Source organism: Sinocyclocheilus grahami, unplaced genomic scaffold (genome assembly GCF_001515645.1).
Source record: "Sinocyclocheilus grahami isolate Dianchi unplaced genomic scaffold, SAMN03320097.WGS_v1.1 scaffold16.1, whole genome shotgun sequence".
NCBI classification, from domain to species: Eukaryota; Metazoa; Chordata; class Actinopteri; order Cypriniformes; family Cyprinidae; genus Sinocyclocheilus; species Sinocyclocheilus grahami.
Window position 1 is genome coordinate 4609347 of NW_015505195.1, and position 18809 is coordinate 4628155.

Below are 18809 nucleotides of genomic sequence, written 5' to 3' on the forward strand. Positions count from 1 at the left end.
ATCTGTTAAGCCTCTACGTTTATTTGTTTGCACTCACTATAACAACAAAACATTGCGCTTTCGTAAAATAATGAAAGAAAACAGGATGCGCTTTCTGCCGTCTCGGCCTCTGTGAACTTGTGCGCAAAACTCCATGTATATTTGCTTTACAGACATGAACAAAAATATAGAGAGAGAGTGAAATGTCTACTTTCAAATTAAACAATTCAAATCTAAAAAAACAAATATTCTCAGATTATGTAATCCATATGAAACTTGCATGCAGGCACATCCTCTACTGTGGAGATGACGAGTCAGTGCCGCTGTAATCATCTCTTAAGCCGAAAACACTATCTTATCAATAGATTATTAAAATGTTAATGCAGTTTAATTGTTACTGTTTTTCCCTGACACATTCATCATTATTACTTCTGCCGGTGTGCTGTGACAAGCTTTATGCGTGCGCTTGAGCGCTTATTAAGCTATGTAAGCAATTAAAGGCTCATTAGCATGATTTAAATGGTTTATTAATAAACGTGCGATTAGTCGACTAATGCTTAAAACGAATGACTACTAGTCGACCAGAAAAATCTTTAGTCGAGGAAAGCCCTACTTCTTTGTATGGATTAAATATACACTGACCCTTATTAAAGCTAGTAAAATAATTTAGTCAAGTGTGATTTTCTTCTTTACTTTTGTTGTTTAATTAACATCAAGGACATAAGACAGCAGCAGGTTTATTAGGCTATTGATAATTTACGAACTAATGCACAGATCCAATATACTGACACACATTCGATTTTCTCCTAACTGTTTATGATTAATTTAAGACAAAACCGACTGTTTATGTGTATTTGACTTGCATGCTTTGAGTGTGTGTCAGTCAGCTGGAGTACTGCATTGAGTTTGTTTTCGTGGCTTATTATGCTTAATAACTCTTTTTAACATAAAGAGCATCCTGTGCTTTAATTTCTCATTCATGCATGCATGTTTATTCTAGTAATGTCAATAACTTGAAATAGATCTGTAATTTTTGTGATTCTTTTTGGGACGTTAAATGGAGAAGTATGCAGGATGGCAAAAAAAGGCAACATTCTCTGTCATCAAATCGCGAAGAACTGGAGGGACTAAATAATAGTACAATAAAAATTATTTCAAATGACTCGTGTGCTATATACATTTTTGAAGTCTAACAATAACTTTGTGTGAGGAACAGTTTCATGTTTAAATCATAATTCATTACTAATCTTTCTTGCCACTGCAGGTCACCAGATAGGATGGGGCATCATTACTTGCTCAGGATTGCAGCAGAAACCGTCAGTGTGTCCGTGAGCGTGTCAGGACCCGTTGCCATTGCATTTGTTACTACAAATCACAATTATGTGAACGAAACTGCTCACCCTTCCTCCAGGCCTCAGAGGAGAAGCCCCTTTTCACGCCAGCATCAGTGTCTTTGCATGAAAGCTGCTGTAACACAAATTATCTACTGGCCGCGGGACAGGAACGGGAATGTCTCAGTCTCTGGCTCATTCTCCATTATCCATGAGTCACAGCTAGTGGCGGACCGGCAACAAAACCCCACATCGCCCAGAAGCTGGCCTGTCCCTCAGCATCACGCAACACTTTATTACATTAGCGCGGCTTAACTGACAGAGGCTCATCTAGAAACATTAAAAGCAGCATTTCAGGCCGAACACAGGTTTTGTTCGAGCTGCCTCGTCGCAGAATTGGTGTTGACAGACCAGCATTAGGAGCTATCTGTGCAGTGGATCAGTTGTCAGTCTTGTACAGCTGCAACTCAAGCGGAGAACGACAGACAGAGCAAAAGAAAAAGATAGAGAGCAGAATAGAGAAATGTATGGTAATGACTGAGACAAAAGCCTGTCACGATTACCACATTATCGCCTGACCACAATTATTAGAGATAACAGCGATCAACGTGCACATTAAAGTCCCATATTGCCAATAATAAGAGAATATACACATGCAATAAACTGTGTTTTTAAGCAATATGAAACACAGACTTAAACCAAACAATTCTTAGAGATCATGTTGAGTATAAATAAACACAAAAAAACCTTTTATGCTAAGTTATAAACTCTATAAATTCCTGGGTTATTTTTCCAACCCAAATGCTGGGTTGAGCCTTTTGGGTTATTTTTTTGGGTTAATTTTTCAGTGCTTGGGTAGTTTTTGTGTTACCCAGCTCCTGGGTCAGACGTAACCCAACGGTTGAGTTAGTTATTGTGGGGTTTTTGCATCCTCTTCAGGAAAGGGCAGTTCTAAGCGCCATTGAATTGATGCATTTCTTCGGTAAAATACAGGTTTGTGTACATTTGATTTTGTCTATAAAATAGTTTCTGTGCTATTTGTTAAATTTTATGCAAAGCAACATACAGGGGCACGGTGTGAGTCACCTAAATCGGGCGGGAGAACCAGCGCTGTTAAGGTGAAAACAGAATAGAGACTGGTCGAATAAATGTGAATTACTTCTAAATGTTCACTTTTTACTTCTAATGTTTGTTAAACAAATTTATATATAGGCAATATGTATGGCCTATGTATTAAAAATGATATAAAATATGCTATACTGTAAATATGATATAAATAAAGGAAAATAAAGGAAGTTATCATGCAAACTAGTTGTTGTATGGAGTATTTTACAAAAGTTTAGAGGATTTAAGTTAACCTGTAAACATTAATTCATGTATGAAGTAAAACATAAGCTAGTATTATATAAAAATTAGTTCTTATTGTAGGTTTATGGATCTCTGTTAATATATTATTAAATATAATAACTTTAAAAATCAAATTAAAATTATTTTAATATAATATAATGAACTAAAAAAGTAAAACTAAATGAATGTGTCATTTATTAATTTATGCACTTATAAATATATTTGAAAGCTACTTAGTTTAGTGGATAATATTGAGTTAATATATAGTATAATGTAATGCAATATAATATATTATAATATAACAGCTGACGGGGTTCCATAAAAAAAGTATAATACAATTGTAAATACTTGTAATTACTTTTATACTTAAAATGAACAAATGTCAAAACATGAACAAACTAAATAAATTAATTTATTGACAATTATTTAATCATCAGCCAAAAATGTCATGATTGTAACAGTTCAAGTCTGCTTGTAATGAAATTACCACCTCTTGTGTCAATCAGCTGATGATGTTGATGAGGATTTTTCTAAAGGAATTTTATGTATACATGTTAGTAAGGCACAGAAAAGTTGATCAGAGTAATGCAGAAAGAAATATTATGGAGATGGTGTTTTTAGGTCAGAGGCTTGGATGATTGAGAGTCTCTGTGCTCAAGATTTAGCACTACAAGTCTCTTTGTGCTGAGTCAAATCGGACCAAGTGAGCCAAGTGAGCAGTTCATATTCTCTCTCCCTCTGTCAGTCTCTCTCTCTCTCGCTCTCTCTCTCTCTCTCTCTCTCTCATCTAAAGTACACTGCACTGAAGTTCCTCAGTGGGAATTGACTCAGAATGAACTGATTCCTCTGATAGTGCGGTCTATCCGCACATGCTAAGCGTCAATGCTGTTTTATCATTTGATTAAGTAAAAGAATTATGCAAAAAAGATAAAACGGCACAAACTCGCCCCCCAAAAAATCTATTCTGAATGCTACTTGCACAGCGCAATTCCCCACAATGCAGGCTGGTTTTGACTGTCAGTTTGCAAAGGATGCCACAATCTGCCATGTATCTTCAGCAAAGAAAACAATGACAATAACTTCATTTAAATGCTCAAGGTGCAGTGCATTTTCAGCACATTCTGTGGTTAAGATACACTGTGGGAGGTTCAGGGTTTTGAAATATCAATGAGCAACTGATTTCGGCCCTCAGTCTCCCTATCCAGCTGGGAAGAGGTTCAGAGAGCTGTTTGAGTTTATATCCCTCTCACATACACATTCCAACTTTCCTTTTCTACTTGCCAAAGACTCTCTCACTGTCTTCCCTCTAGTTTTTGCTTTCAGCTCTTTTAATCTCTTTCTCCATGAGCATATTGATAAGGATGTGAGTACTGGTCCACCGAACCCCTATGAAGGAAAGAGTAAAAGAACCAAAACACAAGCATGAAACAGTCACTTCAGAATTCCTCAAACTTAAGAAGACTGAGCCTGTCAGACAGAGTTTTGGAGCTCTAGGAAACATCCTTTGAAAGCGAGGTACTGCAGTCTGTTTTGTGGTGGATTTGTTAATTAGTTGCCGACTTAATGTTGCTCCATTCAGCAAATCTATCAGACCGTATTACGAGAGCAATTGGACAGACATGAGGTGCAGTAAATAGTGGTCAACACAGTATGATTGCAACACTGTACACTTAGCTCTCTTTCTTAGCCCGTTTGTGAGTTACACAGCTCCACCTACTGGTGAAACAGTAAATGCAGGATGCACATCTTATGAGTCCAGGAGAAAGGAAAAAATAAACAGCATTAGGGCCATCATGAGCCATTATAAACCGATTAATAGGGAATCACAGTGCATTCATGGATAAAAGTAGCACACCTGTAGATCACAGAGGAAGGAGAGAGAGCATTATAATGTTTTTAAATTGTTGTTTTATGGTTATTAACATTAACAAACAATAATTTCATTGAGGACAAATGTAAATTAATTATAATTATTTAAATAATTATTTAGAAGCTTTAAACAAATCTACCTTTTATGCTATAAAAATACCTAAATATACCGTATAAGTAATATATATTATGAACTATTTATATACAGCAGTGTTTCCCCTGCCATTATTTACACACAAGTGAGCCCACTCCCACTCCCACTAGTATTTGTAAATATTAAGCCGCAAAACGATTCATATTTAAATATGAATTCTGCGTGTCTCTGTGTTAATGAATGGCGCAGAAGCACGGTTTTGTGTAGTACTCGTACTGAAACGCTCGTGACGCTTCCGGTGATATTAACCTCTGCCGTCTCACTAATGAAGACATAAAACATGAACAACATCTCCAGAACTGCTCTGAGAGTCACTTCTTTAGCATTTGACCGTTTCATTTGAGTAAAACTATCCTCATATCATACACACACAGAAATGTAAAGGTATTCACGGCAACCCGTCAAAATAAAAGTTCGGTTTAACTTGAGGGCATTGCGGTAGAAATATATTATTGTTGTTGAGTAGAATGTACGTAACGGACTACTACTACTACTACTAAAATTATTAAAACCTTATTTTTAAGGAATAAGCATTCAATATTTCTTCAATGATTTAATTGTAATATTAAATGACCTTTATTTTCCAAAAAATTTAATTTGTTTAATTTTCATTACTTAAAAGATAGATTAAATTAATGTTTTATGCCATAAAACAAAATGTAAATACACAACACAGAATATCTGAGCAAAAAAATCATAAGGCTATTGTAAGAATAAATTAAACTTGTTTTATGCTTTGAAATTAGACATGCTAAAACAGAATTTGTTTACAATAAAACATAAGGTTGGACGAATAAAACATTTCATAGGGCCCTAAACATAATATTTGTTAAACTTTTAATAAATTGATGTTAAATTGTTTAAGTTTCATGATTTTAATTAATTAGACATGCTTTTTGATTAATAAAATGTAATTTAACCATTAAAAAAGGAGTCCCCCCCAAAGCCGTAAACCTAGGGGAAACACTGTACAGTATATATACATAAATCAAAAATATATATTAATGAGTCTGAGACTGCATTTTTTCTTATTATATAGGTTATCAGTTCAAAATTTCAGTATTTGGTGTGCGCTTCTGTCGTTGAAATTATGATTTAGGAATTTAGGGGGGAAAAAAACTGTATAAAGTAAAAAAATCCTGAGACTTTATTTCTAGTTTTAAATTAAATTTCACATGTTTTTTTTTTCAATGTGGTCCTAGACAGTATATAATACATAAAAATAGTAAATTATCATTAATAAAAATAATGATGATGACAGTGTTAGCACTTTATTATTAAAGACAAAGTGCTAATGATAATTATTAGGACAATGACGGCAGTACATTATCCTGCTTGTTGCTACACAGTTGGTTGCCAAACAAATAAATGGACATTAAATTAAATTAAATTATTCAAGAGAGCTGCATAATAATTACATGCAATCTAGGACAGACCAAAGGTGAGAAAAGCATGCGTTCTCAATCCATTAGCTGTTAAAATGTAAAGAAAAATCTCTCTCTTTAACACCGCTGCAAGGCAGGTCATTCTATCTTCAGGAGGTCGAGTCTCGTCCCACCTTTATTAGTCACTATGATGACTTTCCAGACACCTTCCTTCAACACGCTCTATAAATACACCTATAACACAATTACTCCATCCCTCTCTGTCTCTCCTTGTCTGTCTTCCCTCTCTCTCTCACACACCTGCCATCTCAAACGTCATTAGGAATTTACACACACACACACACACACTCAAATTTTCTATTTTAATCTCAAACTCAGCACAGTTTGAGACTGCAGATCATGTGAGGCGATACTTGTCCAACACTTCTGCCTGTCTCGGAGCCTCGACAGCCCGAGAAATTCTCGGTTTCCAAAAAAGCTTCGCACTTGCATATAATTACTTTAAAATTTCATCTTCGTGAACAATTTGAAATGGTGAGAAGTTCTCAGTTCCAAGCGAGCCAGAATTTTAGAAATGAGCATTTTTAGTCCAGATACCGAGCATTTAGCATTTAACATGCCTATGGAACTGCGTCTTGTTTTCTGACAGGCTTTAATTGGCGACTCTTTAACCCTCACAGGTGGAAAATTATATTGCCGGTCATGAAGAGCGTCCGTCCCATAGAGCACTATGGCGATTCCAACCCACACGTGTAATTGGCAGAATATATCTCATGACTTATCTGTAGAGACGAGTGTTTTAAAAACCTTCTGTGTTGCCTGGCAGAGAAAAACAAGCACCCTGGAGACGTATTGGGTTTTCAGACAACCGCATGTGAGCTGAGACTGATCTAGATAGACTAAAGTGGCACATTTGTGTAATTTCATTAGAGGGGGCTAATCCTGAGGGTGTTAAAATTGAACAAGAGCCTTGAGCAAAGAAATGAGAGGATGGGGGTCCAGGCGGATGAATAAAACCTGATTGGATTGCTTCTGTGCTTGCTGCCTGGAACCTGAGATTCCCTTTTATCTACCCCCCAATCTCTTCCCCCTCCCCCCCAATATGTTTATTTACTGAGGCTGTCTGGTCAAGGATGGCTGTTTAATTTCCTCAGGGAGAAGCAATAAGAGACATGGCAATGCTCGAGAGAGAGAGAGAGAGAGAGAGAGAGAGAGAGAGAGAGAGTGAGAGTGTGACAGAGAGAGTTATCTCTCAGACCCATTCTCAATTAGAAAGAGTTCTAAACAGAAAACGCAAACTCTCCTCCATCCCTGCAGACTCGGAGGGACAGTAGTTGGGTTTTGTCGCAGAAGTCCACTGGACTCCGCTGAACTGGAGGTCCATACCAATGTCGAGGCCAGGGGTTTCAAAAAAACAATACACTATATATTTCAGAGTGGGCTGATCAATCCAGGGAAACTTCCTGCCACACATTTCAAGAGCTGCTAGTGACTCTGCACCTGCAGACTGCAGGTAAACACAAGTAAACAGTCTGGTCCTCCCAAATTATTTTTGGAACTGTTTCATAAGCAAAATTCTTAAAATGTTTAGTTTGAAAAAAAAAAAAGGATAGTGAAAGTACGTTAAACAAGATATTCACTCCTCGAATTATGTTCACCTGCGTGAAGTCAAGAAAGAAATGTTGAGAGGTGCATCATTAGCATATGACTCACCTGCCCATCTCCAGCCAGAGGACAAGAGAAAACATAATGGAGCTGGAAGACAATGCTGAAAGCCACGTCCCTCATCATTTTCAGCTCCACACTGCCACGAAGAGACAGTCCATCACTACAGGAGGCCGAAAGAAGAGTGTGAGATCACTGAAATATCACAGCTCGGCATGGAATCTTGTGTAATGAACCTACACACCCACACTGACCCAAAAACACAACTAGTCAAGTGACATTCATTAACACAGGTGTCTCAGTTCACTGTTTTATGAGTTTGGAAAGCACAGTATAAATCCCATAGTGCACTGCTGAAAAAAGCCCTATAAAGGGTTCCCACACATGCTGAAAAATGAATTACCATGATTTCTCCAGCTGTTAACTGGAAAAGGATTTCAAGACATCATTTTATAGAGATGCGTGTATGTGTGTGTGTATATATATATATAAAATTACATTCAAAAGGTTAGGGTCAATTTATTTATTTTTTTATATAAAATAATACTTTTATTATCAGGGTTTCAACAAAAATATTAAGCAGCACATGTTTTCATCATACAATAAGAATAATAAGAAGAAATATTTCTTGAGCACCAAATCAGCATATTAGAATGATTATGCTAGAAAACAGAAAACTTATTTTGCAATAATATTTCACAATACTACTGTTTTTAAGTTTTTGATCAAATATTGTAAATTAAGCTTTAGTGAGCATGAGAGACTTGTTTCAAAAACATTAAAAAAATTCATACCCACTCAAAACTTTAAATGGTATTTTATGCAATTAAAAGAAATTCAAAGTCTAGGAAGAAAACAGCTCTGCCACATTAACTTGAAAAATGGGTTTTGCAAACTCATACAGCGCTAAAGGAGAAAGAGCAGCAATTTAGCAGGAACCATACACAGTTTTAAGCTAAAAAAAAGTTTGTTTCTCTGTCCTGAGTTTAATGCTTGTGCAACATTAGAATGAAACTATTATCGTTCTAACATGGTCAAATTGCATTTATATTTCATTTATTTGTTTTGTTTTTGCTATGACGCATTCTGTAGTTATCATATAATAGTCCATATAGTCCGATTCTGAATCTCAAAAAAGCATTTAAAAATGATTGCAGATTATTACATAAGCAGGTACAGACTACAGACAAAAAGTACACAGCATCTTAGATGAGCACAGCACAGTACAAGAAAATATTAAAACTTCAAAACGAAGTTCACATCACTTTTTCTATACAGGAAGACAAAGAAAAAAGTTATAAATTAAAACAGGACTCAAAAAAGTTTTTTTTCAGACAGTGTGTTGAAATTCCAGGCACGGGTTTCATGCTAAAATCTCATCTAGGAACTGGCAGGTTGGCATCAGATCGTTTGCATCATTCTTGACAGGTTTTCACACACTCTCAGACACATTCGCTGCCGTCATCACAGCAGTGTTGTTGAAAACGTGCAGCTAAAGTTTTTAGTGCTAACGTCTCCATAATTACACTCAATTTCTCTCTCTTCTAAAAGGGCAGAATGTGATGCTCCACTCTCTTAGACACCTAATTTCTCTCATTGGGTAATTATAGACCTCTTTCTCTCACCGCACATGAATGGTGCTTGTGACTCGTTCTGCAAGATCTCACATGGCAGTGACCCTGTGGCGGGAGGGGGCGGGGCTTATTTTTTTCACAGCAGATGGAGTGAAGCAGACATCAACAATCAAACCCTCATTTCTCATTTGTGCTGTACAGTGACACCTTATCAGCATTTTAATTAAACGAAGAGTGCAGACACGAGAAACCTTCATTTAAGAAGCGGAACGGTTTTTAATACTTTCTGGAAAAGATGCTTTTAAAATATTTAACATCCAGTGAGAAAGTGTGCAAATCACCCTAAAAATCCATATTTGATAAGGACTGTGTTGAAAAAGAGATGGAACTGGGACAAAAACCAACGAGGTGAGGAGAGGACAAGGTGATCTCTGCTGGGTAAGCACTAGGGAGGACAATCAGTGTGGCTTTGAGAGTTAAAGTCACTGAAACAGGACAGATGGAGCATTAAACTGGAGGAGGCCATGGAGAGACAATAGAGTGTTTATATTAAAGAAATAATTCACCCAAAAATTTAACTTCTGAGCTCAACAAAAATGCTTTTGTTCTTGGTTAGAATACAAAATAAGAGGTTTTGAAAAACCTCAAAGCTGCTATGTTTCTAAAAAGGAATAAGCATAACAGTAATCCATATGACTTGTGCACTATATTTCAAGTGTTATGAATAAAAAGCTTAATAAAATGTGTGGAATATACTGAAATGTAACTTTTTTTTCCCTTCTCAGCAAGAAGGCATTAAATAGATTAAAAGTGACAGTATATGTTCCTCAAACAAAGCTATTGTATGGCTTTAGAAAACTTAGAAGGTGGTAAAATATTATGCGCTAACCACTTTTCTGTTGATTTATGTCTGTTTTGGAGCCTGACAGCACCTGCATTTCAAGATCAGCATGAACATTCTTCAAAATGTCTTTGTTTTTCCAAAAAAAAAAAAAATCAATACAGGTGTGAAATAATTGTATTAGATTTTCAGAACATCCAGTACAGTCAAGGGGACACAGATCAATCAATGATCTCTTTATAGTCAGTAGTATGAGAATTATGACCATTGAAGTTGAATGCAGCTGAAAAGAAAAATAGATAATTAAAGGCCCAGGACATTTGGTAAAATAATTTCAATAAAATTGGATGCAACTGGAAGTGAGGTCCATGGAAGTATGGCAATATTTCTCAGAATTAAGGTAAATTAGTAGGCCAGATGGGCCAAGTATCCACCTGAGTTTGTCCGTAGAGGTCTGCCTGAAGCTGCTGCCTGCACTGGCTCCACGAGCTCTGGCCTCTCCGCTCCCTCCGGCCTCACGTTCCAGCACCAACACATGAGGCTTCTCCACCCAACCCCAGCCGTTATGGACCCCAACCAGCAGCCTGCGCTCCTGCACCACAACCGAGCGTCCCTCCACACCCCTGTTCTGATCAGGAAAACACACACGTGATAGGAAATTCAAAAGCCGTTCTGATCAACAGACGTTTATGCATAACTACAGGAACATGTGTTTGTGCACACAGACACGTGAGAGGAATTCCATGTATGTTTTGCCATAGAGTGGAGTGTGTTTGGCAGGGCTGTTAGCATTTAATCCTCAGAGGAGGTCTGGGAATGGAACATGTGGATTGTGTTTGAAAGCTGCACAGTTACGACTGCTCTGTGCTGGAAAGTGATAGGGACATGTAAGATCTATTGATCTGTTCCATCCTCGGGACTGAATCTGAATGGCATTTCTCTGGTAAGCAGGGAGTGTGGAACTTACAGGGGAAAAGATACAGAGAATGAAACGGACCGACTCCAGAGAACGTCATGAGGAACACATTGGGATTAATTTCATTTCCACAGATTTACTTGTCTTTTCAATGTTCCAATATGCTTTGAGACAACAAATTGTAATAAAGTGACAGTAATGAAGACAATTTGTCAGCTGAATGGATTTAATTTTTTTCATGTTGTGCGGTAGCTCCGCCCAATGTCAAATCTTTTTTATCCGAAATCCTGATTCTCGCAGCTTTATTTTAAATAAATTTGCCATTTTGTGCAGCATTTCACTTTCAGTGAATTTTTGGATGCTGGAAACACACCACAGGGCCTAAACAGTGTTTTAAATCGAGTAATTTTGGTATTGGGGAAGCTTCTTTGAAGCTGTAATTTCCCAAACAACATCATATTATTTAGTTTAATCTACATTTAACCAAATCTGGTAGCACTTTAAAATAACGTTCCATTAGTTAACATTGGCCAATACATGAACTAACATTAACAAAGAGCAAATACATTTGTTACAGCAGTTATTAATCTTTGTTAATGTTACTTAATAAAAATACAACTGCTTTTAGTTAGTTCATGTTAACTCGGGTCCATTAAATAATATTATGATACAACTTTTGATTTTAATAATGCATTCGTAAATACTGCAATTAACATCAGCTAAGATTAATAAATGCTTTAGAAGTATTTTTCATTAATAGTTCATGTTAACTAATATAGTTAACTAATATACCCAACCCCAGCCGTTATGGACCCCAACCAGCAGCCTGCGCTCCTGCACCACAACCGAGCGTCCCTCCACACCCCTGTTCTGATCAGGAAAACACACACGTGATAGGAAATTCAAAAGCCGTTCTGATCAACAGACGTTTATGCATAACTACAGGAACATGTGTTTGTGCACACAGACACGTGAGAGGAATTCCATGTATGTTTTGCCATAGAGTGGAGTGTGTTTGGCAGGGCTGTTAGCATTTAATCCTCAGAGGAGGTCTGGGAATGGAACATGTGGATTGTGTTTGAAAGCTGCACAGTTACGACTGCTCTGTGCTGGAAAGTGATAGGGACATGTAAGATCTATTGATCTGTTCCATCCTCGGGACTGAATCTGAATGGCATTTCTCTGGTAAGCAGGGAGTGTGGAACTTACAGGGGAAAAGATACAGAGAATGAAACGGACCGACTCCAGAGAACGTCATGAGGAACACATTGGGATTAATTTCATTTCCACAGATTTACTTGTCTTTTCAATGTTCCAATATGCTTTGAGACAACAAATTGTAATAAAGTGACAGTAATGAAGACAATTTGTCAGCTGAATGGATTTAATTTTTTTCATGTTGTGCGGTAGCTCCGCCCAATGTCAAATCTTTTTTATCCGAAATCCTGATTCTCGCAGCTTTATTTTAAATAAATTTGCCATTTTGTGCAGCATTTCACTTTCAGTGAATTTTTGGATGCTGGAAACACACCACAGGGCCTAAACAGTGTTTTAAATCGAGTAATTTTGGTATTGGGGAAGCTTCTTTGAAGCTGTAATTTCCCAAACAACATCATATTATTTAGTTTAATCTACATTTAACCAAATCTGGTAGCACTTTAAAATAACGTTCCATTAGTTAACATTGGCCAATACATGAACTAACATTAACAAAGAGCAAATACATTTGTTACAGCAGTTATTAATCTTTGTTAATGTTACTTAATAAAAATACAACTGCTTTTAGTTAGTTCATGTTAACTCGGGTCCATTAAATAATATTATGATACAACTTTTGATTTTAATAATGCATTCGTAAATACTGCAATTAACATCAGCTAAGATTAATAAATGCTTTAGAAGTATTTTTCATTAATAGTTCATGTTAACTAATATAGTTAACTAATATTACCAAGTGGAACCCTTGTAAAGTGTTACCCTAAAAAATGCACCTGTTCATGAACCAGTTCATTTACATGAATCATCTGACTGAACAGATTCCCCAAAATGAATAAAGCTGTGCTTAATTGCCTTATCTAATAATAATAATAATAATAATAATAATAATAATAATAATAATTACCAAGTGGAACCCTTGTAAAGTGTTACCCTAAAAAATGCACCTGTTCATGAACCAGTTCATTTACATGAATCATCTGACTGAACAGATTCCCCAAAATGAATAAAGCTGTGCTTAATTGCCTTATCTAATAATAATAATAATAATAATAATAATAATAATAATAATAATACACCTGTTGGAAAAAGTACCATGTTAAAAAATATAGCTACACAGTTTTAAAAACAGTTTCTGAACTATGGTCATTGTACTGAAAAGTGTAGTTTAGTTGCCCCCCCAGCACTGGAGTTATGGAAGAAGAAAAAAAGACCTATGAGAGGAACTATGAGAAAAGGTCTCATAGTTGTAACACAAGTTGTCAGTATCCCTTCCCGTTACATACTGTAACAAACCATCACAGGTACTTGCACCCCAGTCTCCAAAAACTGTCACCAGCTGCTAAGTATTAGGGGTGCGACTCCGAGTCCAGCAGCTGTCTCTGTAAGTCAGTGTCCAGACATGTTTACAATAACACATCAATTAAATGACAGCCTGCTGCCATTGTGTGGCAGACACCTGGTGTTTCAAAGGTGCATCAGCTCTGAGATGGTGTGGAAGTAGCAGTCAGATGTTATTAATTGCAGCATTACAGAGGATCTGTAAAAGAAGGTATGGGACTAACAGCTTTTCTCTCTCACTTCTCCTCAGGGTGAGAGTCGCATCTATCTGCTCAGGCCTCCCACTCACCGCTCCTCCAATTAGCATATCAATTGAGTGCAGTGTTTTATATGCAGGCCTACAAGAAGTAGTCCACGCGTATCCCACTTTACACTGTGAATCACCCAGCTACTGCAGCGACCGTCGGAGTACCTCAGAATCCTTCCTTTGAGTGGATGTAATGCAATTTTGTGCCCAGTTCACAGCTTAATAAGTCAGATCTGTGCATTTCCACGAGTCTGATGGGTTCTCGCCAGTGATATAGATGTGAATGATAACTTGTGGGGTACATTTCATTTTACGATTTTGTGTGACAAATACATTGAGACTAAATGTTCTTCTGTAAAATCCCATTGGCCGTTTAAGCACAAAGATAAGTTAACCCAGAAATGAACATTCTGTCATCATTTACTCACTCTTATGTTGCTCCAAAACAGTATGACTTTCTCTCTTCCGTGAAACACAAAAGTAGAAGTTTAGCAATATGTCAAGCTGCTCTTTTTGCATACAAGAAAATGAATGGTTACCAGAAGCAGTTGGGCTACAAAAATAGCAAATGGAATTTCACAAATACAATTTATTTCAGAAATGAAATTGCAAAGCATTTATCAGTGTGCACGCAAAAACATCAAATGACACTTAAATCTCAAGTTATTAGTCATAAACAGTGTTGGGGAAAGTTACTTTTAAAAGTAATGCATTACAAAATTGGGTTACTCCCTAAAAAACTACAAGTACAATTACATGACTTTTACTTTTTATGGAAAGTAATGCGTTACGTTACCTTTGTTTTACTTTTTACATCTTGGCAGGGCTTGTTTGTTTATTTTTAATATAAAAAAGTTATATTTTTGGCAAACGTAAAAGCCCTTTCACACCAAAAGTGAAATTAATAAGCCTCAGGCTGAAGGAAAAGTAAATTTACCGTATGTAAAGTAGAACGCAGAAGAAGAAAGTTCAACACACTTCAGCAATAAAAAAAAAGAAACACAAATGTTTATCTAGAGTAATTTTTTGCTTACATTTTTGCTTAAATACATAAAGGATATTTGTGTTATTTAACATTTAATTATTGCAGGTTTGTGTCATATTCTGAGTTGCATTTCACTGTTTTTATTCATTTTGAGGAATACTGAATCTGTTTTTTTGCAAGTGAGATGAGTTAATGCATGTTCACATTTATTCTAGAACTACAGTAACTGAATCTGACTCCTGATTTCTCTCAACATGCGGACAGGAGAGCTGTCAATCAATAAATGGGGGAAAAATTAACTGGAGTTACTTATTGTCATAATAATAATAATAATAATAATAATAATAATAATAATACACCTGTTGGAAAAAGTACCATGTTAAAAAATATAGCTACACAGTTTTAAAAACAGTTTCTGAACTATGGTCATTGTACTGAAAAGTGTAGTTTAGTTGCCCCCCCAGCACTGGAGTTATGGAAGAAGAAAAAAAGACCTATGAGAGGAACTATGAGAAAAGGTCTCATAGTTGTAACACAAGTTGTCAGTATCCCTTCCCGTTACATACTGTAACAAACCATCACAGGTACTTGCACCCCAGTCTCCAAAAACTGTCACCAGCTGCTAAGTATTAGGGGTGCGACTCCGAGTCCAGCAGCTGTCTCTGTAAGTCAGTGTCCAGACATGTTTACAATAACACATCAATTAAATGACAGCCTGCTGCCATTGTGTGGCAGACACCTGGTGTTTCAAAGGTGCATCAGCTCTGAGATGGTGTGGAAGTAGCAGTCAGATGTTATTAATTGCAGCATTACAGAGGATCTGTAAAAGAAGGTATGGGACTAACAGCTTTTCTCTCTCACTTCTCCTCAGGGTGAGAGTCGCATCTATCTGCTCAGGCCTCCCACTCACCGCTCCTCCAATTAGCATATCAATTGTGTGCGGTGTTTTATATGCAGGCCTACAAGAAGCAGTCCGCGCGTATCCCACTTAACGCTGTGAATCACCCAGCTACTGCAGCGACCACAAGAGTATCGCTGAATCCTTCCTTTAAGTGGATGTAATGCAATTTTGTGCCTGGTTCACGGCTTAATAGGTCAGATCTGTGCATTTCCATGAATCTGATGGTTTCAGTGATACAGATGTGAATGATGACTTGTGAGGTACATTTCATTTTATGATTTTGTGTGACAAATACATTGAGACTAAATGTTCTTCTGTGAAATGTCATCTGCAGTTTAAACACAAAGCTAGACTAAAATAAAAAAGGACAGTTAACCCAGAAATTAACATTGTCATAATTTACTCACCTTCATGTTGGACCAAAACAGTATGACTTCTCTCTTCCGTGAAACACAAAAGGAGAAGTTTAGCAGTATGTTCAAGCTGCTTTTTTTGCATAAAATATAGTGAATGGTGACCAGAAGCAGTATTTTTACAGAAAATATAGTTTTCTAAAGCCGTACAATAGGTCCGTGTGAGAAAGACACTGCAGTTTAAGTCGTTTTCACTGATTATTATACAAAGAGAATCAAACAGGTTCAGAATGACTTCAGGGTAAATGAAGACGGAATTTATTTTTTCGGGTGAACTCTACCTTGTGTTTCCATCTCAGCTTTGTATTTAAATGGCAAATGAAATTTCACAAATGAAATTGTAATGCATTTATCATTATGGACACAAAAACGTCAAAGAGTTTGAGGTCAGTACTTTTTATAAAGAAATTAATACATTTATATAGCAAGGATGCATCAAATTGATCAAAAGTGACAGCAAAGACTTTTACATTGTCATTAAAAAAATCAAATAAATGCTGTTCCTTTGAACTATCTAAAAACGTCATGAAAAAATTAATTACAGCTGCCACAAAAATATTAAGTTGCACAAGTGTTTTAAACATTGATAATAATAATAAATGTGTTGATATGGCACCAAGGCACCACTATGCACAAAATTTAGGGACTGGTCATTGAAAAGCAGATAACAACTTTTCTGACTTGTCTTTAGTTGTGGCCCTGTGAGGTACACCCATTTTCGCTACCTCTAAGACTTTATATTTGGTCAATAGTCTCAAATCACCTGTAGGCGACATGACAAATCTGAGGTACAATTATCTGGAAGAATATTGTGAAACGCTGTAGTGCAACAAGCAGAGAGAGGCACAGTACTCTAGAGACTCTATATTCAGCAGTTATTTAACAATGGAAATGGCTATGCCTGTTTTCATGAACGAAAGTGTTCTCAGTCGAGAGAGATAATTAATTAATTAAATCACGTAGCAATGTGCCTGTTTTCAGCAAATACATGTAACACAAAGCCCTCAGGTGGTGCAGCCCTGTGCAACGTTTGATTACGTGACTGCGAAAGGTCGGTGGGCAGCTTAAAGGCTCTGCAGGACAGACAGCACACATTTATGTATAGGAATTAACAGTCCCGCTTTGAGGAACACAGGGATTAAAACTTCAGGTCATGGAATGTATTGCCTCCTCCCCTCCAGATTATGGTTATATTAATGTCATTGTAATCATGCAAATATAGAGTTAATGAAACAGTTAGCATCTAACCAGAAGTAAAAACTAATTATTATATAACAATAATATTACTGTGAACCGTCTGTGAACTCAACACACAAATTTCATAAATCTCACATTTTTCTCAATTTCTTCACAAAACATTTTTGATTGACCAATACTGGTATGAGAAAGAATTCGTTGTGCTAGTGCCAAGTTTGAGGTCGGTTAGATTTTTTATGTTTTTAAAAGAATGCTCTTATGCTCACCAAGGCTGCATTTATTTAAAAAATAAAATAAATAAAATAAAAACACAGTAAAAACTGAAATACTGTGAAATATTATTACAATGAAAAAATATTAGTTTTCTGTTTTATATATTTTAAAATGTAAAATATTCCTGTGATGGCAAAGCTGAATTTTCAGCAGTCATTACTTCACTTTTCAGTGTCACACAATCCAGAGATCATGCTAAAATTTATATATTTTTTTATTTTAAACTACTAATTACTAATGTTGAAAACAGCCGTGCAGCTTAACATTTTTGTAGAAATCAGAGATTCATTTTTTCATGATTCTTTCATGAATAGAAAACATTTTTTTTGTAATAATGTAAAATCTTTACTTTTGCTGTCACATTTGACCAATTTAATGTGTAAAAGTATTAATTTCTTTAAAAAAAACACAGCAACCTTTGTTAACAACAACAACCACTTTGGAACGGTAGTGTATAATATTAGCATAATACAAATAATGTATATTCGAAAAAGTTACATAACATTTTTTTTTATTATTATACTTGCAGCTAATTTAGAGTCCAGTAGGAGGTGTACTTTTCTCTTTATGCAATTTTTCTGATTAGAGTTTCATTTGTCTTAAATACTTTGTTATCTGTGTCACTACTTTCCATTTGAAAACTAAATTAGCAAGCAAGAAGCTGAGCCTCTAACCACACAGTGATGAGACAAGTATATGTCACCATGGCTTAAATCCAATCAAATGAGCTTTGTGAGTGATTGTGTATGTATATCACTGCCAATTAACTCCCTAGAGAATGACACAAGCGACGTATGTGTCAGAAGCAGCATACACACCAGCTCACTGCAAGTTCATAACAATAAAATGATGTATAATTAGTGCAGTATGCTTTGAATCCACTAAAGTTCCACTTTAAAACACAAATAGGCAGAGTGCACTGCATTACAGACTTTATAACTTCTTTTTTTTTTATTTGCTCAACTACATGTAATTCCAATTCCTACATGTAATTCTAACTACTTCTCTGGAATGCAACAAGAAGAGCTGGGGCTGATACCAAGATTTTCAGTGAAAATTTTGAATCCAGGGATCTACATTGCGACCATTTCAGTCGCATTTGCGACACAGCAGTGTTTTGTTTATGAATGAATGGGCGTTTTTAAACGAGTCTAGTGAGTCAGTGATTCATGATTA

At 36.2% G+C, this 18809-nt stretch overlaps 1 protein-coding gene across 1 annotated transcript in view; it reads right to left on the minus strand.

The window, feature by feature from the left end:
* LOC107550077 (nephrocystin-4-like) overlaps positions 1 to 18809 on the minus strand; it is an 86717-nt gene that overhangs the window by 16232 nt on the left and 51676 nt on the right. The window contains exons 7-9 of the mRNA XM_016231306.1: positions 11854 to 11931; positions 10580 to 10773; positions 7779 to 7893 (exon numbers count right to left, since the gene is read on the minus strand). Of these exons, the coding sequence (XP_016086792.1) occupies positions 7779 to 7893; positions 10580 to 10773; positions 11854 to 11931 (387 nt within the window). The remainder of the gene's footprint in view (positions 1 to 7778; positions 7894 to 10579; positions 10774 to 11853; positions 11932 to 18809) is intronic.